The 25,170-nt window shown below is 37.1% G+C and overlaps 1 protein-coding gene across 1 annotated transcript in view; it reads right to left on the bottom strand.

The window, feature by feature from the left end:
• LOC121149887 (disintegrin and metalloproteinase domain-containing protein 32-like) overlaps positions 1–25,170 on the bottom strand; it is a 71,197-nt gene that overhangs the window by 28,587 nt on the left and 17,440 nt on the right. The window contains 10 exon segments of the mRNA XM_040970553.1: positions 221–419; positions 1,705–1,797; positions 2,614–2,788; positions 5,102–5,238; positions 10,437–10,518; positions 13,987–14,153; positions 14,697–14,768; positions 15,934–15,996; positions 24,053–24,230; positions 24,960–25,036. Of these exon segments, the coding sequence (XP_040826487.1) occupies positions 221–419; positions 1,705–1,797; positions 2,614–2,788; positions 5,102–5,238; positions 10,437–10,518; positions 13,987–14,153; positions 14,697–14,768; positions 15,934–15,996; positions 24,053–24,230; positions 24,960–25,036 (1,243 nt within the window).

Here is a 25,170-nt window from a genome sequence, read left to right as displayed (position 1 = left end):
TACTATGCTGTATAAGATTTCCTAAGAGATCAATAAAATTTATCATTTCAGTATACTTTTTTAAAAATAACAACTTTATGAGGTGATGACAATTTCAATAACCTTAATTATAAATATTTCACAATGTATATGGGACATCAAAACATGAATTCATAGATCTTAAAATACACAATTTTTGTCTCTGTGAAGGCCCACAATTTAGATTTAACAAAGGTAATACCTCCTCCAAATAATGTGCTACAGCGTTCATCAAGACTTATACAATGTCCATCAAAACACACGGAAGTATTTCGTCTGCATGGATGCCCATTAATTATAAATTTGTCAGGTGGACATTCTTCTGAAGCTCCAGTACATTGCTCACTATAATCACAAGCAGGATATTTAATGCCTCTGCATTCATGACCACTGGGCCTAAACTAAGGAAGAATAAAACATAACAAGAAACCATTCATATACAAGATTGTGGTGTTAGTATTTATTTTAAAGTTAAATCATTAAGATTTTGCATGACTTATTCAGTAATACCTATCATCTTTTTGCATATGGTTATTTTATTAATTCCAAACATATTTTTGCAGGTTTTGTTCACCTATATATATTTCATATACACACTTTTAAGAGCATGATACTTCCCAACTTATTTCCCAACTCCCACTCTCTCATTTCTCTATTCTTGGTTTGATTTTTGCAAATGGCATGTGTTCAATTTACTTTGCATTTGCAAGCCTACGGATGTTACAAATTAACAGATACAATAACCAGAACAAGCGTACCAAAAATGCAACATCAAAACCAAATTTTTATTTCTGTTTTCAGTTTGTGGAAAGAAAGATCATTAATTCTTCCTATTGAGTGAAAAAAAAAGGATAATATGGTTCAAATAAGATAGACCAGTGTAATCATAGTTTGTAATTATCTAGCAAACGTGAGACACAAATAATAAAATGGATACAGGGGCAAAAAAAGGATGATCCAAGAAGCACTTCAACTGTGAACATTGTTCAGAAGAAAGAACCTAATGTTACTCATGATCCTTGGTGTCTTCCAGCTACATAATATTACATGAGCATGAATTCCATATTTTTAATAGATCATGACTACTTGATATAAACTATTTTAGAGGTAAGACAGAATCATGTGATAAGAAAAATCATAAATTAAAAAAAAACCTTAAACCAAGACGATCCATCATAAATAACCCATAACAAGCAAAGGTATTTTCATAAAAATTTGTTACATTACAAGGACAGATCTGAAAAAAAAAGAACAAAACCACGTAACAAATGTCAAAGGGTTCATTACATGCATTTAAGAGCCTTCAATAAAAATGATATTTAAATTAAACATTCATAGCTTACATTTTTGCTACATACAGTTTCCAAAACAATTTTTTTAGTAAGTTTCACTCGTCATACTTTTTTTATGTTGCTAGGAAATTGATGTGTCTTTCAACAGCATATTTGCAGATATTTATCGTATTCATTAACACTCTGATTCATAAAACGTCATATTTAGGAATGTAACACATGACACAAAATATTGGGATATTAAAAATGCTCACCAACCCCAAATCTGCTTCTACATTTAATTTTTTGCTTATTTTCTAAAAACAGGTATTTGGAGTTATACTTTAGTCACAAGAGTTCTCAAGTATCCTATACATGCTATGCATAGTAAAATGTTGATAACTTTAAGTCTTACACGGCAGTTATCACAGCATGCTCCGCTAAGACATTGTGAATTTGCTTTCAGTCTGCAAGTTCGATGATCACAACAACTGTTAGGTCCACATTGCTATGAATGAGTAAAACGTACAATTAAAGATACATCATTGGGCCTGGCACAGTAGCCTAGCTGCTAAAGCCCTTGCCTTGAACACACTGGGATCCCATATGGGCACTGGTTCTAATCCCAGCAGCTCCACTTCCCATCCAGCTCCCTCCTTGTAGCCCGAGAAAACAGTCAAGGGTGGCTAAAAACCTTGGGATCCCGCACCTGCGTGGGAGACCCAGAAGAGGCTCTGGGTTCATGGCTTCGGATTGGCTCAGTTCCGGTCGTTCCGGACATTGTGGTCGTTATGAATCAACACACACGGATCTTTCTCTCTGTCTCTCCTCCTCTGTGTATCTGACTATGCAATAAAAATAAATAAGCCTTCCAAAAAAAGATGCATCATTATAATAATATAAGCTTAGAAGGAGTTATACTTGCTGGGCATAAGTTTAAACGCTAGGATAAAGTCACTGATAATATTTGTGTACTCAAAAAAAAAAAAACAAATATTAGTACATTCCGTGAAATTGCTGGAAGGAATCCCTACCTTCTGTTGGGAAAGGAAACAGAAGCCACGAGCCAAGCTCTATAGCAACCTTACTGAAGTGGTGAAGGACAATCAACATTCCCTACAACATCGACTGCAAGAACAAGGCAGGATATGGGCAGGGACTGTTCGAACCCACTACATTTACGGGAACAGCACTGGGCTCATGGAATTATCTAAAATATTTCAAAACAAGGGAAAGTCCATCAATTAACAAACAAACTTCTATGAAAAAGAGATTAACTTGAAACACAAATCTGTTCCTGAGTTTTCCTAGCTGGAAAACTTACTTGTTCAGTGCCACAGTCGCACACCTCATTTGCTTCTACATGTCCATTGCCACAGGCTGCTCGCTGTCCTTCCATTTCTGGCTTATTCTGAAGACAGTTCGCACCCTCAGTTGAAATGAAACTCTCCAAGTCCCACAAACTGCAACCGCTAAAAATCTTTGCACCACTGGATGTCCTAAAGATTAATGTATAAAACACCATTGGCTCTTTATTTATGAAAGCAAAATTTCATAGTATATGCATTCATTTCAGACTGTCCCTCCTTATTCTTAAGGGGGTTATAAGATTTCAAACTCTGGGGCCCAGCATGGTTAGAGGCTAAAGTCCTCGCCTTGAATGCACTGGGATCCCACATGGGGCTGGTTCTAACCCCAGCTGCCCCGCTTCCCATCCAGCTCCCTGTTCCCTGCTTGTGGCCTGGGAAAGCAGTTGAGGACGGCCCAAAGCCTTGGGACCCTGCATGCATGTGGGAGACTGAGCAGAGGCTCCAGGCTCTTGGCTTTGGATCGGCTCAGCTCCAGCCGTTGCGGCTGCTTGGGGAGTGAACCAATGGATGGAACATCTTTCAGTCTCTCCTCTTCTCTGTATACCTAACTTCCAATTTTAAAAAAATAAAATAAATTTCTAAAAAAAAGAGTTCAAACTCTGGGAAGCATCATTTGTTTTTAAAATTGGCAAGAATAACTCAATAGAAAAAAATAACCTTTTTTAAAAAGGCAAAGCACTTGAAGCGAAATTGACCTAAATAAAAATTAATACCCTAGCAAAGTCCAGCAAAGTTTCAGAATATAAATTAAACACACAAACCCATAGTATTTGTGTACATAAAAAATGCCACAGCTGAGAAAAAAATCTTGTAAGGACAATCTCATTCACAATGGTTACAAAAAATACAGATTGGAATAAATTTATCCACGCACCTGAAAGATCTCTTAAAATGAAAATTATAAAACATTAATGAAATGAATAGAAGTACACACACTAAAATGGGAAAATCTTCCATTCCATTCCAAAGGATTGGAAGAATTAATATCATTAACATGTTCATATCACCCTAAGAAATTTAGATTTAATACAATCCCAATCAAAACAGTAATTTTTGTATTGCTGAGAATATTATCACTCAGAGTCATAATTTTCATAAATGTAGAAGCTTCTTCTAATATGCAAATGGAATATAAAAATCAGTTTGTCACCAAACCGATGTCCAGGCATAGCTTCTTCTTAATATATATTTCTTTTTAACTTTATGAAAAATTGTCATACATAAATGTGAGTTTACAAATAAGCTTACATTGCAATTTCATTTGCCAGAACATTTTACATATTGAAATATGTGTGTAAACATGTACAATTGTATGAATATGTATTTTTCATTTATGCATTGATGTAGGCAGCATATATTCACTGTATTTATAACATACATGTAATAATTCTTTTTAGAGCAAACTTTAACACAATTATATGTATGTGTGCATTTAGTAATACATATATGTTCAGATTTGTACTATGCTTTAGAACATGCAAGTTAACAAATTCAGTGGTTCTTAAATATTACTATGAAAAGATGATGTGCTAAAAATTAGATCTTTGCTGTTACTTTCAGCTTCCAATAGTTCCTCAATTATGAATAAGTAATACCTGTCATAGACTTGTTGAATAACAAAAAACCGTGGCATATTAAAGGCATCAGCATTAGCTCTTGTCTCATAACATGTTCATTAAGGACTATGGTAAATTTGTAAGTCACATACTCATAAAACTATGGACTTTTCTTATTCTCTCATTGTACTCATACACAACTTTTTAAAACATGAGAGTAGTAATGATTATTACCATTGCAAAATAAGAGAGTTAAATCTAAGCAACATGAAGCAATTTTTCCAAAGTCACACATATAATAAACATTTGATATTGGTCTGCAACTAGATTTTAGATTTTCTGTTCATGCACTGATTCTATGTTTTTCCACAAAATCAAATTACTTGGAAGAAAAATCAGCTGTTTTAGAACATAAAGATCACTTGTTTTGCTCTACTGACATACTTTTTAATTTTCCTCACTCAGAGTATTCACCAAACATAACCAGGGCCCAGCGCAGCAGCCTAGTGGCTAAAATCCTCATCTTGCACACACCAAGACCCCATATGGGTGCTGGTTCTAGTCCTGGCTGCTCTACTTTCAGCTGCCTGCCCGTGCCTGTGGCCTGAAAAAGCAGGAGAGGGTGACCCTAAGCCTTGAGATCCTGCACCCACGTGGGAGACCCAGAAGAAGCTGGTGACTCCTGGCTTTTGATCTGCTCAGTTCCAGCCGTTGTGGCCCACTTGGGGAATAAAGCAGCGTATGGAAGCTCTTTCTCTCTGGCTCTCTTCTCTGTAAATCCAATTTTGCAATAAAATAAATCTTAAATATCAAAAAGATAAACATAATCTATAAGTAAGGATCTTCAAACACTTACTACAAATAATTAATAAAAAAACAAACTTACACAGCTTCTGGATTCATTATACAGATGGCATCTTGGCAGTGACAGTTCTTAGGGTCGTCGTATGAGATCCCCAGACTGAGTCCCAGCATCTGGGTGACAATAACTGAGAAGGCCTCCAAGCTTATCTCCTTAGGATACTGCAACAGCAACAACAACAACAACAAAAGTTCATAAGAAGGTCAACACATTCTTTAGCCAACACATAAATAGTGGCTGAAGAAAGAAAATCTATTTTTTTTTCTAATTCTGAACATTTCTGCTTTTTTTTACACTTTCATTTTTTTCACAAATATTTAAGGTAGATATGGTTCTATAGACCCGTAAGATATGAAAGTTCCTTTTACGGAAGTGCACTAAGATATGAGCACCATTGGGCCACTGCGCCTATGCAATGCTTTGTTATAATTCAGCAAATTCAAGGAGGCCTTAATGACGATATTGAAAAGCACGATTTGATGAGAAAAATGCTAAATAGATTTTTGGCCAAATGGACTATAGTTACAATTCGAGTCACACAATTTCTTCAAACAGCTCTGACACACATTTAGGATAGTTCACCTTATGTCATCCAAGCTCATGCGGTAATCATATCATGAAACAATCAAATTCAAGTGCACTGTCTCCTGCCACAATCCTCGTGACCACATTCGCGCATGTTGACTTAAGCCCCAGAGAACAGACCAGGTAGAGTTCATATACGGTTAGGTTCCTCACAGGCTGACCAAAAGCACAAATAATTGTCAAGCAACAATCAGCTAGAATGAGATACGGAGCAGGTGGAGACCAAATTCCCAAGAAGATCAAAGCATGTATGCCCTCTGACGTAAATATGAATTAACGAAGTTCTGAGGTTCGATAGGCTTCTGATGGTAGCCATGGAGATGCATTTAAGGGAAAATAGCAAGAGAAAGCTACAAACGAGCAAGTGAAAGGGGAGAGTAATGAGAGAATCCTTGCAGCAGCATGAAGGTAACTCCCCTGTTGTAGACCGATGTGGCTGCGGACCATGTCTGACCAAACAAACTGTGAAAGATAAAGCAACAGAATCTGAAATTGGGATGGGAGACTCTGAAATATGTGATAGGAGTAATTGGGGCAATATAAACAAATATTTATCTATTGAATGAGGAGGAATTCCTAAATATTGTAAGATACTCTGTATTTAAAAAAAAAATACACAATTTTGAAATAGACCAACGCTACCTAATAGAACACAAAACACTTCAGGGAGATTATTTACCTGGACAAAGCAGGATTTTTCCCTAGTATTAGGGATGGTTCAACATACCCAAATAAGCATGAAAAAACCACATTAGCAAACAGAAATATAAAAACTCATGTAATTGCCATGTAGATGCTGAGAAAACTTTTGAAAAAACATAGCATGCTTTCATTATAAAAATAAATAAATCAACTGGGTACAGAAGGAAAATTCCTCAATACAATCAAAGCAATACAGAACAAACCTACAGCCAGCATCACAGTGTATGGAGGGAAGATGGAAAGCATTTCCACTAAGACGCACAATCAAGCAAGGGCGCTCACTCTCACTGCTGCTATTCAGAATAGTCCTGGATAGTGTCGCAGAAACGTTATGCAAGAAAAACAAATCAAATGGACACATTCTGGAAAGCAGGAAGTCAAGTTATGCCAGTTTTCAGAGAGCACGGTTCTCTGTATTGGGGAACTAAAAGATTCTGCAAAGATACCACTACAACTGATAAGGATTGGGTAAAGCTAAAGGATATAAAATCAACACCAAGGGCCCAGCGCGATGGCGCAGTAGTTAAGGTCCTCGCCTTGCATGCGCCGGGATCCCATATGGGCGCTGGTTCTAATCCCGGGTGCTTCCCTTCCAGCTCCCTGCCTGTGGCCCGGGAAAGCAGTCGAGGACGGCCCAAAGCCTCGGGACCCTGCACCTGTGTGGGAGACCTGGAAGAGGCTCCTGGCTTTGGATGGGCATAGCATCCGCCGTTGTGCTCACTTGGGGAGTGAATCATCGGACGGAAGATCTTCCTCTCTGTCTCTCCTCTCTGTATATCCGCCTTTCCAATAAAAATAAAATAAATCTTTTTAAAAAATCAACACCAAAAAAAATCAATAGTTTTGTACACACAAACAAACCCATGGCTGAAAAGAGTGTTTAAAATCAATACCGTTCACAATGTTGTCAAAGGAAGGAAGGAAGGAAGGAAGGAAGGAAGGAAGGAAGGAAGGAAGGAAGGAAGGAAGGAAGGAAAATGCAAACTAGTAAAAGGACCATGGAGGAAAATATGGAGATTCCTCAGAAATCTGATAAGAGACTTACCATATGTCGCACTCTTGAGAATTTGCCCAAATGAATGAATGCTGACTTATGAGGGTGTTGTTTTCATATCCAGGTTTATTTTAAAATTACTAAGATAAGGATTCAACCCAGATGCCCATAAATGGATCACTGCATAAGCAAAATGTGTGTGTTGTTTATATACATTATATACAGTGTGTTAAACAATACTCAGACATAAAAACAATCATGAAATCCTGTCTTTTGCAATAAAATTGGAAACCAGCAATTGGAAACCAGCACACTCACTGAAAAGCCAGTCCAAAGATGACAAATATGTTCATCCTGATGTGTGGGAACTAACACCCAGAAAACAAAACATGCAATATGTGTGAGCAAACTTGGTGTTTTGATTATTCTTTACAGTCTTTGTCTACACTCTTGAGCAACAATTTTTTTCCCTGCGTCCTGTTTGTTGAATTCTTCTCCTAGTGGAATATTAAGACTGTGATTGTGAATTGATCTGAAAGATTGCCAATGTAAGAATTTTGAAAAAAAAAAAGCAAGAAATGAGGATGGGTGAGGATCATGGACAGGTGAGGACGCAGGGTGGGGACTCCCATTGTCGTCTTAAATCCATGTCATAAATGGGGCTGCTTGACCTTACTTAATTCTTTTATAAAAATAAAGAAGGAAACTTGAAATTCATTCTCTGAGGTCAACGTTAACCTGATACCAAATCAGACAAACATATAAGAACAAAACAATAGTCAGGCCGGTATTCCTAGAACATAATGGCAAAAATTCTCAACAAATATTAGACTAGTCAATCTAACCATACATCAGGAAAATCAAGCGTTATGATCAATTGCAAGTTATCCCAGGGACGCAAGGATGGCTCAATATACCTATATAAACAAAAATACTTATTATCGCACATCAACAAAAGGAAACATAAAAATCATATGATCATTTCAACATATGCAGGAAAGCATTTAATGTAATTCAAGATTCATCCATGGTTGAAAAAATAAAAGCCTTTAATAAACCATGTATAGATGGAACATACCCCGACACAGTACAGGAACAGAGAAAAGATGAAAATATTGTCTTCAGGACCTAGAACCTGATCACTAGTTCATGCTCAGCACTCTTGGTCAATATCATTCTGAAAGCCAAAGCCAATGCCATTTGACAAAAGAACCAAGTGAATAATATATGGATTCAAAGAGGAAGTCACATATGCACATATCATTCTATGTATATGCTACAAGACACATTAAAGTGTTTTTATTCCAACTGCAAATATTAAATCAACATGAAGACAAGCCTTTTAACTGATTCTCTACCACGGGAAAATAATTACATGTACTATAGAATCAAAAAAAATCTAATCTATGCATGAATTTCAAATTTTAAAATAATTTTCATGTAATAACAAGCACACAAAGATAATATTACCAATCATTCTGACAGTTTATAAAACAGAAGAGGAACAGATGTACATTCATCTTTAAATAACCAAACTTAAAAAGCAAAAGGAATTTATACTTAATTTTAAGCATGACTATATTAATATAAAAAGACCTGCACTATCATTTCTCACTCCCAATGATTACAAAAGTTTAAATTTTTAGTATGTGTATGCATTAATTTGCTATAAGATTTAAATGTTAAACATCTGTTAGACATATGTGTAAAAAGATACATGCTCAAAATCCAATTTTTCTGAAAAAATTTACTCAGACAGTGAGTGACAAATCAAAAAAAAAAAGACACAAAGTGGAAGATGAAAGGGACTCCAGAAAACTTGTGTAAATGAAATTAAAAGATAAAATTGATTTGATCTTTAAAAAAAAAAAGCATGTTCATGGAAAACACATAAATGAAAAAAAAAAGCACAGATGAAAGTGCTTTCACCAAATTTTCACTTTTAAATTCTACCTTTCCTTAAACTTTGTGTATGCCCAATTTTATCTTTGAAAATGCCAGTAACTGGGCCTGGCGCAATAGCCTAGAGGCAAAGTCTTCACCTTGGACACATCGGGATCCCATATGGGATCACTGCTCACTGCTTTTGGTCTGGGAGGGCAATGGAGGACGGCCCAAAGCCTTGGCACCCTGCATTCGCATAGGAGACCTGGAAAAAATTCCTAGCTCCTGGCTTCGGATTGGCTCAGCTCCAGCTGTTGTGGCTACTTGGGGAGTGACTCATCTGATGGAAGACCTTCCTCTCTGTCTCTCCTCCTCTCTGTATATCTGACTTTCCAATTTAAAAAAAAAAATTTTTTTTAAATGCTAGTAATTATTTTCTCCACTGAGGTGGTAATATGTCAGATTGCTTGACTTTTTCTACCCAATCCTATATGCATTTAACAGATTGGTCACAATCAGCAGACACAACTTTGCAATTTAAAAATACAGAACTTTTAACCATGTTTCAGATCTTGGGAGCTTTTTTAAAGGGATGTTTTTAATCACTGATTTTCATTTTGAAGGTATTGGATCTGTAAAAGTTTTTTCCTAAATTTATGTCTGCAAGCAAAAATCTGGGCTTATAGAAATGTTCAGGCTGTCCTACTCCACATAGTCAGGAATGTATGTGTATTTATTTTACTCATGGTATTTTTACTCACTCTCCAAATTCTAAGTATAACTAGTATTTCTACTGTTATTTATTGTAACTAGTAATTAATGTGTCATTAATTTTAATTTAGTAATCAATTAGTTGTTCAATAATCATGATTAATTTTAATTAGCAATTATATTACCAATGTAATTATTGTAATTAATAGCAATTGGTGCTTAATTATTTAACTAATGAGGATTATGTATTTGATTTGATTAATGAATTTAACTGAGAATAGTTGATGATTTAATATTAATATTTTATTGAAAACTAATATTTCCACAAAAGTTTCTTTCTACATACATCAAAATTTTAACAGTAACAAAAAACAAATGCAGCCTATAAATAAACAAAATTGCAAACTGTAGAACACATATAGGCTATTCTGATGCAAATTTTTATCATGTAACTTTTGGATATAAGATTAAATGATTACCTACCACTGCAATTCCTGCAGAATACTCAGTATCACAAATCTTTCCAGGAAACACTGCACCCAGGTAATGTGGATTATCCCTATAACTAAATGAGGAAATATTACTCATGGTAATGAACCTTGATATCTGAGAATCTTCTAAATTAATAGGTAGTTCATGGAAGCTTAATTTGATAAGTGAGGTACAATTATTTCACATACCCTTGTTCAAAGTTTGAAAATATTTTAAATGATTTAAACATACTGGATTTTCTAGAATGCCTAACACATCCATGATTTTGATGGCTTTATTGCACTCATCACATCTAGACAAGGTTACCAATTGCCCCTCAAAAAAGGTTATTAATTTATGATCCCAAACATGTCACTCCCACACAAAAAGCTCAACAGGTCTTCATGGGAATGGCTTTATTGTATCCCAGCTAAATAGTATTCCAGTTTTGAGCATGGGCCTAAGCAATACTCTTACAACACTATCTCCAAACCTTTACCTGAATAAACCATTTAATTATCACAGAAAACCAGTGAAATTGATATTTTTCTACCATTAAAGAAATCAAACATCAGATAAGCAGTGTTTGTTACTCTCTCAAGGCAGAACAATTAATGTTTTATTGAAGGACACAAACTTGTACAGTCTGAATCCAGATTTACACTCTCAACTACAAGGGGCAGATTCTCTCTACAGATAGATAGAGGGAGAGAGAGGGAGAGAGAGAGCTATCCTTGTAGTTCTAATTTGCAATATAATTTCTGCTTCAATTGCACATCATTTCACAAGTACACTGCCTTCTCACTTCTTTATCTCTATTTGTTTTAAGCAATTCTATTATTTCAAGCTGGTTATTCCTAACACCCAAGTCTGAGAATAAATTATATTCATGTGATTTGCTTACATTCTTTGTCAGCCATCATATCCCTGGGCAGTTAAGGTGGCACCTCCAGCATACAGGGCGCTTGGCTGCCTCTTTCTGCCTTTTGGAGGATGTCATGCGGTTTTTTTGGTTTTCGTTTTTGTTTTTGCAACTTAAGGGTTTTTTTTATTATTATGTTTAAATGTAGCAGTTTATAGTATTCAAGCAAGGTTTTACAGATAATAGGTTTTAGGATAATCAAAACAGACTAATAACTCTAACAAGCCATATATTAACAATTGAAGAGTAGAACAGTCTTCGGCTGTTGAGCAGAAAAATCCCCAATAGCTTAGCAAGTGAGGAATAACGGAACTCTGCATCCTAGGGCTAGGAAAAGCCAAATTGGGAGCTGACTTTTTCCTGTCTGTTTCAAAGCCTTCTAGATTAGTCTCTCTCTGAGTTAACTTTGGGGCTTCTGAGCGACCCTGACGGTCAGTGCAAGAGAGGATGGGGAGCCAAAGCTACAACTAAGAAAGGACCAGAGAAAGCTCCTCTCCTGAATCCAGAAGGAAATTTACAATTGTTTTTATCTCCAAGGACCAACCGGGGCTTCTGGCAGTTGTTCAGATGTCATCAGACCCTTTGTGGGGAGTTCTGAGCAGCTTCAATCATGTATGGGAGCTCTGATAGGAAACGACTGACCTCAGCGTTCTTGGCCCGCAAGGGCATTCAAATTCCCCGTGATCTCTAGGATACAGATCTCTTTTTATCCTCCTGTTCCATTCTGGGATCCTCGCAGAGCTGGGCAACCCCACTGGAGGAGGGATCTCATACGTTCTTAAGGTGCAAGCGTCTTGGAACCTGATCCTGGTGGCCATTTGCACAACCTTGTTCCCTCACTGGTTCCTACCCACCACTTCCAGGCTACTTCTCTGCACCCATGGTACTCCCAGCTCCTGCTGCACCACAGCCTGCTCAACCTCTCCCCAGCCTTTTTTTCAGGAACTTAGCTGCTCTGTCTTGGCTCACGTTCAAATCAACCTTTGGCCAAAACCCATGATTCTAGGATTTGAACCTCCTCCCACTACTTTGGTAATTCTCCCTTCTACCTGGTCTCCCAGAGGAGCTTCAGTTGTCCGTGGGAAATTGGTCACTTCTGCATTGCTCAGTTGTCTGTACTGTGCTCCCCAGTGTCTATAGGTCCACCAGTAATTTCTTAGCCATCCACATGTCTAACCATCATCCAGACCTGCAGCCTGTCAGCTTTCCCCCTTGAGTAATGACTTTCTACTCAATTTAGTTTGTCTTCGCCCTAATCCACCGTCAAGCAGCTATGGCTGCAAAGGCAGCTGATGACAGCCAAGCTGTCAAGCTCTTGCATCCTTGTGGAAACTCTAGATGAAATCCCTGACTCCTGGCTTGTGCCTGACCCAGCGTCAGCTCAGCAGGCAACTGGGGAATGAATCAGATGATCTGTCTTTCTCTCCTCTCTCTCGCTTGCTCGCTCTCGCCCTTGCTCTCTCACTGTCACACTATTCCCCCAGCTCCTTCCTTTCCAAATACACAGAAATCAGGTCAACTAGACATGAAAAAGCAGTTACAGAAGTTCACAGCCAAATCCATCTGTGAAGCATAAGAAAAAAAAAAACTCTCAGATCCAACAGCCATCAGAAAAAGTGAATTAAATTATAATGGCATTTGTTGAGATCCATCGAGCTGGCAAAAAGAAATAAATAAATAAATAATAGAGAGAAACAGTATTAACATTTATTACTGTCAGAGAGATGTGAGGGTCACAAGCAAAAAGAAATACTAATATGTCCACTGAAAAAGCTATATATGTTTCTACATTAACATACAGAAATTTACTCAAAGGAATTGGCTGATTCATGTTAGAAGCTTCATATGAGGTAAGATCTTAAATGCACAGCTATAATTTCTCATCATAAAACATTTAAAAATAATGCATACAGCTCATTAGAACAAAACACTTAAAATTTGTATTACAAACTTTTTATCAGTGCTCAAAAAGACAAATACTATAAAATAAATCCAATCTATAAGAAGTTAAGAATAAGTGCCAGCACAGACATGCAGTAGGCTAATTCTCTGCCTATGGCACCAGCAGCACATATGGATGCCAGTTCAATTCCCAGATGCTGCATTTCCAATCATGTTCCCTGCTTCTGCCCTGGAAAGGCAACAGAGCATGGCCCAAGTCATGATTTTCTGAACCCACATAGGAGACCCAGCCTCAGTTCAGCTCTGCTCTCACTCTTGCCATCATTTGGGGAGTGAACCAGTGAATGGAAGATTTCTTCCTGTCTCTACTTCTCTCTCTATAAAATCTGCCTTGCAAATAAAGAAAAAATAAATCTCTTTTTTTAAAAGAGTAGTTAAGAGTAAGGGTTGGACTTAACAAACTGTGAGCTCAAACCATAGTTTGAAAAGTTTAGAAACCTCAATCCCCTTGTGCGAAGTTGATGAACAAAGAAACAAATGTAAATCAACATTTTTATGTTGTCTGACAACTGGAAAATCAGCAAATAGCCAGAATAAACACAAAATGAATAATCAAACACTAAAGTCATAAATGAGAAAGACTCCTCTTTATCTTAGACTCTATATCTGTATCTCTGTATCTATATATTACCAGTATCACTTTTTTTCCTACTAGGAGTACTGCAGCATTATGCTTACATGAACAGATATGCAACATCATGAGGTCTTGACTTAAGATAAGACTGTTTCCATTTTAAAAATATTCCTAGGAGTTCATCGGCCTCACCAGCTGTAGAAATCTTATTTCCATCTGACCACAACTCCAAAGATGACAGCACAACAGTAACTTTGAACTGGGCAAACATCTAATCACGGAAGAGACAAATGTACATACAGTTACTCTATTTTGAAGTTGTATTTCCATCAGCAGAATAAGCTTGAGGTACTTGGCACATAACTTAAGGAATGCGATGACACTTCTCAGCTACCCTGGCTGCCTTTCGTCCTCGTGTCCACCCTCTCTCCTCCTGCCTTGCTTTCTCTAATTTCTGCAATTACACAGTCACAATTTACCTCAAAAGCAATAGCACAGCCCTCCACTAAACAAAGACTTCAACAAACAGTAAGTAGACAAACCACTGAGTATCAGTAATACAGACAAGTGCTGTGAACCTAATCAGATCTGAAGATCGTCAGTTCTGTTCATACACATTCATGCTACTCGCTGTGTTAGTGGGAAATGCACTGGATTTTTATAAATCATTCCTTGTTTATGTATGTAGATACAATGTATATTTCACATATGAAATATATATGTGATTCAATTATTCGGAAACATTATAGCAAGTTAGTACAATTGAAAACTTCAAACTAAAGTCCGTTTGCTATGAAAAGTGAGAAAGACTTACTGAATTTACAAGGCCGATAATTTCGATGAATTTATGTGTTATTATCATGCTGTCAGAGCCAAGGTATTCGTACTGAAAGAGAGGATTGATTTTATATTTTAAAACGATCTGCTACCTTGCATTTTGAATTTGCTTTCAGAGATTTCAGGCTGTCTTGGAGATTCCACAGTGGAAAATAAGACATCAAAGCGGGTCACTACTATATCCCTCATCATTAGAACATTAAATGGTATCTGCACTCTGTTTAGTCTGTTTATTAAGCAAATGAATAAGTCAAATAAAAGCACAGGTTCTTCTACGCTACCTCATCAATGTCTTCAAGATGTTTCTCTACTTCCAGTCTTAAAACACTAACTTACTTTGAAGTTTTTCACCAACTATTGGAATAAAATCTTACACGGTTGCTTCTCCAATTTTCCCAACAGCAGCACAAGCCCTATATCATTAGAAAGATGATTATTCTAAGAGGAAAACATGAATATATCTTGAACCCTGTTTTAAATTTTCAATGACTCTCTTTAGGATAACCTCCGAATATCATGTGTGTCCCACCACTGACTGTGCATATTAGACAAACCAACTTTCTTGAAATTTCATGAAAAGAACCTTCTCTCATAGTTACAAAGGCCAGGTTTGCACAGCCATCACAGGGTTCAATCTCCACTTATTTTTGTGTATTCATTTTGTGAGCATTAATCATTCCTTTTATGCGTGTATTTCCTCTACTTTGGGATCTTGGGGCCTTGCTGGGCCCAAGATCATGGATAGATAACTTCAATAGCTAGTAAAGGACTCTCCTTCAAGTGCACCTTTCATTTGCTAGCCAAACAACCCAAAATCAACATCCAGTATGCATTTCATACACAGAAATATTCCCTAGAACACAAAATCGCTTGCCCTTCCTTGACATCCCCATAAAGTGACGTCAATGCTGAAAAACTTCATTTTAACCACATAGCACAATTTAAAAGCAGTACTAGTTGGATAGGAAGATGTTTTAGAGATGTGAAGGAAGGGTCAAAAAGAAATCACTTTCTTGTGTAGGATTATTATGTAGACTTAAAATACATCATTTTTATAGCACTAGTGTGATTTTGACCAATTGGCTGTGCAGTTAGCACTGTTATTCTCCCAGTGATAAAAAATAAAATAGTCAGAAATATCTACATGCTCTTATTATAAACAATTGTACATTTGTGCCAAATAATTAAAATCAAAGAAAAAGCAAAACACATACCAAAGCTTTATCCACCACAATGTACATTTCTAGAAAAAGAGGAAATACATCTGGAACACGTGGCTAGAAAAAAACAGAAGCGTCATATAAAACTTGAAATCTCTCATAATTAGCCAACTCTGAACTCTTCATCAAAGTTGTTACCATAGCATATACAAGACTATTATTTGCTTTTTTTATGAATGTTTAGTACCAATGTAAGTGCTTTAAGGGTTATAGCAATCGTCTCCAGTGATCAGAATATTGTGTGTGATGTCACTGAATATATCTGTAGCTTATAATTTGTGAACACAGCACAAAACATCTAGCACCTACAACCACCTATTTCATCTACATTCCGCAACTGATTAAAGTGCTTCACATATTGCTAAGGTGTTAGAGGTTTTTTAAAAGACTCCTTTTTTACCCTCCTTCTGAATCTGTGTCCTTTGCCATGCGTCTCAGGCAGAGCTGAGTCTGTTTCCCTGTGCCCTTAGCCTGGCCTGGGCATTGTAAGCTGACCCAGTATATGCAACAGGAACAGTTTCGCATCTACTTCCATACCACCACCCCTGCTTTCAGAACCTCTGCTTGTATACATTTGGCCAACGTCCAAGATAAGAAATGTGTAAAGAACCCATTTCCAAAAATAACAAATGTGCAGCTGTATTCAAATTCAACCTATGAAAACTAAGATAGAGTTTTATTTTTGGAACCCACATTTAAAAAAAAAAAAAAACCTCTGTGTCACAACTCTTAAATGACCACAAAGCAGAAACAGTCTTCAGAAAATAGCCACTTAGGAAACTCACAGAGGGGCTACAGCAATGACAACCCACAAGAAATTTCAACAACAGTCACTCTGGAATCTGCATGAGAATGGTAGTATTCATCATCCAGGACCACCAGCACCAAAATATTCAGAATGCCAATCTCTCAAAAATAATCACACTCTGAGAACTTCAAAGAAACAAGTATGACTTGTTTTCCCAGAAAAATAAGAAATAATGTTCATCAGATATGACGTTTGTCTTTATAAACAAAGACTGTAAAATAACTTTTAAATATGCTCAAAGAACTTAGAAAACATGAACAAGAAACTCAAGGAAACCAGAAGGGTGAAGATTTACCAAAGAGAAAACATCACTAAAGTTTGAAAATGAAAAAAAGAAAACTGTACTGCTTAAAATTTTAATGATGAAAATTAAAAACCGCCAGAGACATTTAACAGACTTGAGAGGGTAGAAGAAAATCCAGGAAATTTCAAAACTAACTATTCAATATCCAAAAATATGTTTAATTAACAGAGATACCTACATATCATTATGAGGTATAGGGTGATAACCGTAGAGATGTGTAAACCATGCAACGGTAAAATCCAGAATATTAGTATTTCTAGCTCCTTAGGACTGTATCATTGCTTTGTGTTTTGAGCCTCTAAACTTCTGTTTTTTTTTTTTTTTAATGCCTAAATTGTTGTCAACTATAGTCAGCTTTCTGTGTTATAGATCACTGGAGTATTTCTCCCAACTGGCTGTTTATGAAACACAATTTTAAAAATATGCAGAGGCCAAGAGAACACCTGGACACCATCAGCCATGCCACCATGTGCATTATGTAATTGCATACAGAATGAGAAACAAAAAAGGGGCAGGGGAAGTCATTTGACGTGGCAGTTACGTTGCCCGTTGCCTCTTAGAGCAGAGTGCCCCCGGTCAAGTGCCATCTCAATTCCAGCTTCCTCCTAATGCATACGCCGGAATGCCAGGATACACGCATGACAGACGTATTGTTGTGGTATTAAAATTAAAACAACTAAAATAGCGTGTAAAAATAAGAAGCATCGAAGTTTTATATAATTTACTTAATAAAACAATGATTAAATTTTAGTTTTAAAAATAAAAAGGGGTAATGGCTGAAGTATCAAGGTCCCCACTAACTTCCCCTTTCTCTTTCCTCATCCCTTCTCAAGGCTGAGGACAACTGCTGTAGCTCCAATGCAATGTAAGTTACGTATACGTCTGTGAACTAAGACTATACAGTGTGAGCCACAAACGTTCTAGCTCTTCACAGATTCTCTGCTCCTTTTCTCCATTATTCAAAGGGAAGAGTGGTTTTTGCTGTTTTGTTGTTTGTTTGTTTTTCGTAAAAATGGTTTTAAGCTGGTATTTACCATTCGGCCAAGGGCAACTTTATTTCTTCTTGCGGATATCATTTTATATTATAGCTTAAAGCTACTCATTATCTTTTTACTGAACTTTTATTGGTAAATGACCTCCATGTCTCTGTTCGTGCGTGTATTTCACCAACTGTAACTCACGATTCATATGATGAATAGTGATGATATTTTTAAGCTAGTGTTCGCATCTTTTGTCATCCTTCATGTTGAATTTTGTTTTACATGTCCCTTCACAAAAAGCTAACATTTGTATTACTTTGTGTAGAAGCACAAGTTTTGCCATTGAAGCGTTTAAATCACTTTCATCCAATCTCAATAGTCTCAAAATCGGGAATTATGAGCTTCCAAATTTGATCTTTATTACTCTTTCCTTGGAATGTTTCAGATTGGTATTTTCTTACAATTTTCTCTACTAATTTGGAGAACACGACTATTGCTTTATTTCTTCGGAGATAAATATACTCATCAAGTTACAGAAACCAATCTTCTTGGAAAAGTCAGGAATCTTCCATTGATCAGTATCCTCATTCTTACTCTAAATGATGAAAGGAAACATAGATCATTTTCTCAACTTTCATCCTTATAATACAGAGCAAACTCTTAGTGAAGGCTTAATTGCATGTACTTTAACTATAAAAGCATTATTACTTTCTTCTGTTGGTTTCAATGGAAGACCATAATGTTAAGATCTTGACTGTCTGTGCTTTTGATAACTTTTCTAGGAAGTGTTTGCCTTCGCCTGTATCTTGTAGAGTATTTCCTATGTTTTCTTCTAATAGTTGGGTGGCTTCTGGGCGTAGGTTTACATCCTTCTTCCATTTAGATTTGATCTTTCTGTATATTTGAATGTAAGGGTCTTGTTTCTTTTGCAGGCTGCTATCCATCTCTTTTTCTTGTTTTCTGTTCTCTTGTTAAAATGTACACCTGGCTGACCATGTGTGGACTCTCTTCTGATGTTTCTATTCTGCCCCATTGATCTTCCTGTTTCTCTAACAGTACTGGCTGTTTAGATTACTACTGCCCTAAAACATGTCCTAAGGTCTGGAACTGGGATCCCTTCAGCTAGATTCTTATTCTTCAATACAGTTTTGGATATTTGTGGTCTCCAGATGCAATGTATTGCATCACTTTTTCCAGCTTTATGAAGAATACTCTTGGGATTTTGATTGGAATCACTCTGAATCTGTCTATTATTTTGGGGGTAGTAAAGACATTTTGATGATGCTGTTCTGCCCATCCAGGAACATGGTATGTTCCTCCATTTTTTAAGGTCTTCTATTTCTTTTTTCGATGTTTTGTCATTTTCCTCAAAGTTTATTTTGTCATTTTCCTCAAGGTTTGTTGGGAGGAATTTAATTCCTGATTTGATCCCTGTCTTGATTACAGGTTTATTTAGATTTTCTCTTGCCTCATGTCTCAGTTTTGGTAGTTGATACGTGTCCAGGAATCTATCCATTTCTTGGAAGTCTTCTGATGTGTTGGCATAGAGTAGTTGCTTATAGTAATTTCTGATTATTCTCTGTATGATTGTGGTATCTCTTATGTTCCTTTTTCATCCTGACATAATTCTTGTCTCCTCTTGCTTTTATTTTTTTTTGTCAGTTGTACCAGTGGTGTGTCTATTCTGCTTATTTTCTTGAAGAACAAACTGTTTTATTGATTTTGTGTATTCTTTTGGCCTCCAGTTGGTTTATTTTCTCTTATTTTGATTATTTTTTCCTATTGATCTTGGGATTATTTTGCTATTGTTTTTCTAAAGCTCCTCCAGGTTTAGTCTTAGCTCATTTACTGCTGTCTTTCCTGTTCCCTAATATAGGCATTAATTGCAGGAAATTTGCCTCTTAACACTGCCTGGGCAGAGTTACATAATTTTTAGTATGTTCTGCTCGAATCTTTATTGCTTTCAAGGAATTTTTAAATTTCCTCTTTGGTTTCCTCTCTAATCCATTGTTCATTCAGCATCATGTTGTTCAGCTTCCAAGATTTTACACATTTTCTGGCGTTTTTTGATTTACTGGTTTCACTCTGTCGTGGTCTGAAATGATGCATGGGGTCGTTTCAATTTTTTCTTAATTGCTGAGGTGTGCTTTGTGAGGTATAATATAATCAATCCTGAAGAAGGCTGCAGGAAGCAATGGACATGCAGTGTCCATGGGATGAAAGGTTCTATAAATACAAGTTAAGTCTACTTGTTCCATTGTCTGTGTGAAATCTGTTGCTTCCTTGCTGAATTTCTGTCTAACTGATCTCTCTGTTGATGTTAAGGGAGTGTTAAGGTCCCCCACCATTATCGTATCGGGATCTATGTCCCTACTTAGCCCCATCAATGGCTTTATGCAGCTAGGTGTGCATTCTGTGTGTATACATTTATTGTTGTAATTTCTTCTTGCTGGATGATCCCTTTATCATTATGTACTGTTCCTCTTTGTCTCTTCATCTCTCCAGCAGCTCACCTTCCAATGGAATGGCTCCCCAGTGGTGTGTCTGCGTGATCTGGGGTGCAACCCATTGGGTTGGGCCTATACGTTTTGTTGTTGTTGTTTTACACAGTTTAGTTGGTGCTAGGGCCTCCCTTCTCCTTTCCCAAGTTCCCTCCCCTCCCCTCTGATCTCCCCTCCAGTCTTACAACGGGTGCCTTTGGTGAATTTTCATCATGCTGCCAGTGGAGTGTCTCCTGACAATGTAGGAGATTGTCAGTCATTTCGTTTGAGTCCATCCTTGAGGTAGATGCATGAGGAGTTATTTCTCTTTGATTCCACCTATGAACATAGTAATTTACATATCCCCTTGAGTGCAGTCCATCAAGAGGAGGAGAAGCAGAAAAAAAAAAGGATATTGAACATTTATCCACATGAAGTTAGCGAACATATAACAAACCTATCATTGCGGTGCTAGGGTGGTGTGTCCCAAAGCACTAATGAGAGCACAGTGCGGACTAGATCCTCATTATTTATAGGCTGTAGCCATAGCAGTGACACAAGAACATTAGCGATCTCAGATGCTTTTACGCAGCCTTGCTTCCCCTCATCAGAGTTTTGTTCTATGACTTTTTACTTCACAGTGGTTTTTATTTTGGAGGTGAGGGGCTGGGGGGCTGCCGCTGGGTGTTCCCCTTTGTGCTGGGCTCCAAATTCCCCAGCCCTTTGTTCTTGGACTGGGATGCCCTTCTGCAGCTCTCCTGGGGTCACCTTCCTCCTGGGCTGCTGGCTGCAACTTGGTGCGTTTTTTCAGCAGCTGTTGTTTGCACAACTTTGCTTCCCTCCAGTGGCCTCCAGGGAGCTTCAATCAACCCGTCTGAGGATTTTCTTTTTCCAGCTCTGCATTCCACCTGACTTTGTCTCATGGCTCTCTTTGCATTCTTAAGCTATACCTTCCTTCCCTAAAAGCTATCTTTATTCCTCCCTAGATATAGCTCTATATAAACATTTTTCTTTTTAAAAAAATGAGTTTGGTTTTGGATTATAACTTATTTACATAGCATTATGATTATGTCACTTCAGAAGTATTGTTCTTGAAGTCAGAAATCCTTTCTAACGCTCTCTATTTTGCTGTTAAAATTCTCAGTGTATTTTTTTTAACAGACTGATAACTTCATCCCATAAGCTCTTTTTGGTTCTTTATAATGGCTTTTATCCCTTTGCTCATGTTTTCATTCATGTCATTCACTGGTTTCTTATTTGATGTACCAATGTATATTCTTTCACATTGTGCTGAGTTTATTTGCAACAATTTTTTCGATTCTGTTTCTGGCATTTCATAGCTTTCCTTCATCTGAGGATCCAATTATGGAGAACTATTGTATTCTTATAATGTGGTAGGCTATCTTTTTTTTTTTTCCCAAGTCTCTTGTGCTCCCTATATACTTACGGCATAATACTCCTTTCATTTTTGTGGTGTTTCATTGGTAACGAGTTTATGGTTTTAAACAGAATGAAGTGTATTTGGTTCCAGGTCAGTTCAGAGAGGTAGCCTCTGGGTCAGCGCCTTTGCTTTAATCGATGGCAGCTGTGTCTGCAAATCAATAAAGGGGTCTGTCTACCCTGCTGTAATCCACAGGGGTGGAAGTGTGACTTTGAGAGGAACATGAGCTTCTGAGGACAAGTACCTTCATTCCACTGAGTTTGCTGTTGTTCAGGCTGCATTCATCCAGGGTATTTCAATTGTCGGAACGGTTACCACCTTAAGCTACAATGATAATCAGCAACCAAGTAAGTATAAGAGGGCTTTCTGCTTTCTCCTCACTGTTCCATCCTCTTTACTCCAACCCCTGTCCAAACAATGATGGCCTTCAGTATCCTCTCTTCCTCTCTTACTTTTCAGATCCTGTCACTTGCTAAGTTCAAACTCAAACATATTTATTAAGGACATTCTTCTTGGAAAAGCCAGTTAAACAATTGAAAAAAAATTAGGAGCGAGAGATGCCATACAAGATGGTACTTTCAGGAAAAGTGCCATCAAGAGACGCTGCAGGCTAATTTATGCCGTGAAGTGTTTCTGATTCATGTGTGACAAGGAAGCTGAGCTCCCTTCTTCCAACACCCATGATGCACTGGTTTAAAATTACTCTAGAGAAAGACAGAGCTCAACGACTCTGATACCGCCTGAACAAAGAAGGATTTTTTTTTATTCTTCATATTTATTTTTAACTTGACAACACAGATTTAGAAGTTCAAGGGTTCCAAATCCCTTATTATTTTCCCTAAATTAGACATATACACTATGGAATACTACTCAGCCATTAAAAGGAACACAATCTTACTACTTGAAAAAAAAAATGATCCCAGCTGAAAACCATTGTGCTTAGTGAAATAAACAAGACCCAAAAAGGGCAAAGAAGTTTTTATGGCTGAAGAACAGCTTGCTGAAAAAAAAAAAAGAGGGATTACAACTACCAGCCATTAGAAGCCAAAGCAGAAGACAGGAAGGGGCTCTTATCCAAAACCACAATGACACAAATGCAGTAGAAAGAAATCTGAGGGCATCTGGGCAGAATGCCCATACCTCTCAGTAAGAGAGGTCATCCAAAACCTCTGGAAATCAGATTCATAAAGTCACAAGAAAGACAAAACTTTCTGTTTTTAACATAATGTTAAAGTATACACATGAACGTCATAGTGCTGAATAATTTAGTTGTTCTGTACTCATCTGGAATTGGAATTTATGAAGAGGAGGAGTGGTTTGAGTCTGCTCATTTCCAAGTGCAAAATTGATTTTATCCTGCTCTCTATTAATCATCTTCACACATGTGGACCATGTACTACATTCCAGACACTAAGGGAATTGGTGTGAACAGTAAGACTTTAACTCATCACATGGTCCCCCAACTAGAACTAAATGCTGTTGAGAAATACAGTCTTTTTTATATGTCTAGATAAATTCTGAGGTTTTGTTTCTTTCCTAACTGATACAAGATTGGCCAGATACGCATCAAAAATAACTAACATGACCACATAGTCTTGTATAATGTAAGTAAATCTATACCACTGCTAGTTGGCATGAAATTTCTTTCCGTAATAGCTTTTATGAGTTTATCACATGCAGGTTCTCAGTGAGCATTCTGAACAATTTACACAGACATAACTGGCAAACCTGCTTATTACACTTCAGTTATAGTTACTATTTAGTTAATACTGACTCTTTGATGATGAGTTCATCTCTACAAATATTAGCTCTATTGAATAACTTCCAGCAATATAGAGACAATAGTAAGAACTAAGGTTATGTTGGTTTCTAAAACTATTAGATAAGGTTTAGAAAGTGATAATGCTAACCAAATGAGAGCTAAAATAAATCCTGGTCATAAAGCAGTAGGTGAAAGATCGCTGCTCAGAGAAATACTGTGGTCCACTCGCAAGTAAACAGTTGGGGAAAGAAAAATTAGGTTGTTAATAAGAAAGGGATATTTTCTACAGGTTTAAAATATCCTTAAAATTACTTTTATAAGTATAACCAATAACTCACTTTCTCATCTGTTTAAAGATTGTTGTCCATTACCTGCTTTTCTATGCTTATAGTGTCATAGTTGAAACTTCCCAAGTCCTTGTTTTCATTCCCTAATTTATAAAGAAGATGCTGAATTGGAACAGTAGATTCCAAAGGCTCAATACCATAAGAAACATTTTCAAATTGCAGCAATCCTCTGTAAAATTAAACAAATAGTTTTAGGTGCTTTTAACCAAGTCTATATTACAAAGCTTTGACAATAACAGATGCAGAATGCTTTTAGTCCAGTGTTATTGAGCCAAACTCTGACTTAGAGAAGATCCCAAAGAGGCAAATGATTTCCCTAATCAACAAAATGAACTTTCCATTTATCTTTTTTTATATAGTTACAGAGATGGAAGAAACTCCAAAAGGAATTGTAGTCAGTGGGGAAAGTGGGAAGCAACAAGGTAGCCACATGTGGAGCAGAGGAGGATACCACTGAATAGTCTCCACGTAAGACTCCTCCTCCACGGGCCAATGCCATAGCTTAGTGAATAAAATTCTCCCTTTGCAACTGCCAGGATCCCATATGGGTGCCAGTTCATGTCCCGGCTGCTCCACTTCCCATCCAGTTCCCTGCTTGTGGCCTGGGAAAGCAGTTGAGGATGGCCCAAAGCACTGGGGCCCTGCATCCAAGTGGGAGATCTGGAAGAAGCTTCTGGCTTCAGGTCAGCTCAGCTCTGGCCACTACAGCCATGGGGAGAGTAAACCAGAGGTTGGAAGACCTTTCCCTCCTCTCTGTAGATCTAACTTTTTAATAAATTAAAATATATTTTTTTTAAAAATCCCTCCCTCCAGATTCACATGAAATATAAACAAATAGATTTGTAGTAGGCAAATATCGTAACAATGGTGTTCTATATTCCAAGACAAAAAATGTGACCTGAGTCCATGGCACAAGTTGAGTGTGACAACAGAATTTGGATGCCCTTCAATATATCCTTGATAGTAGCACTGAGGCTAGGAAGGAAAGAATATGGTTACTTATGAACTAAAAAAAAAACTTTCAAACAACTTACTATTTCTATACTTTATTGAACTTTCTGAATATTTTTCACAGGCTGTCCGGTTTACAACGATATGAGTTAAGTGGC

The sequence above is a fragment of the Ochotona curzoniae genome, unplaced genomic scaffold, assembly GCF_017591425.1.
Source record: "Ochotona curzoniae isolate NIBS_2020 unplaced genomic scaffold, NIBS_Ocur_1.0 contig_1976, whole genome shotgun sequence".
Taxonomy (NCBI): domain Eukaryota; kingdom Metazoa; phylum Chordata; class Mammalia; order Lagomorpha; family Ochotonidae; genus Ochotona; species Ochotona curzoniae.
Note: the sequence above shows the minus strand (reverse complement) of the source record. Positions and strands in the feature narration are given on the sequence as shown.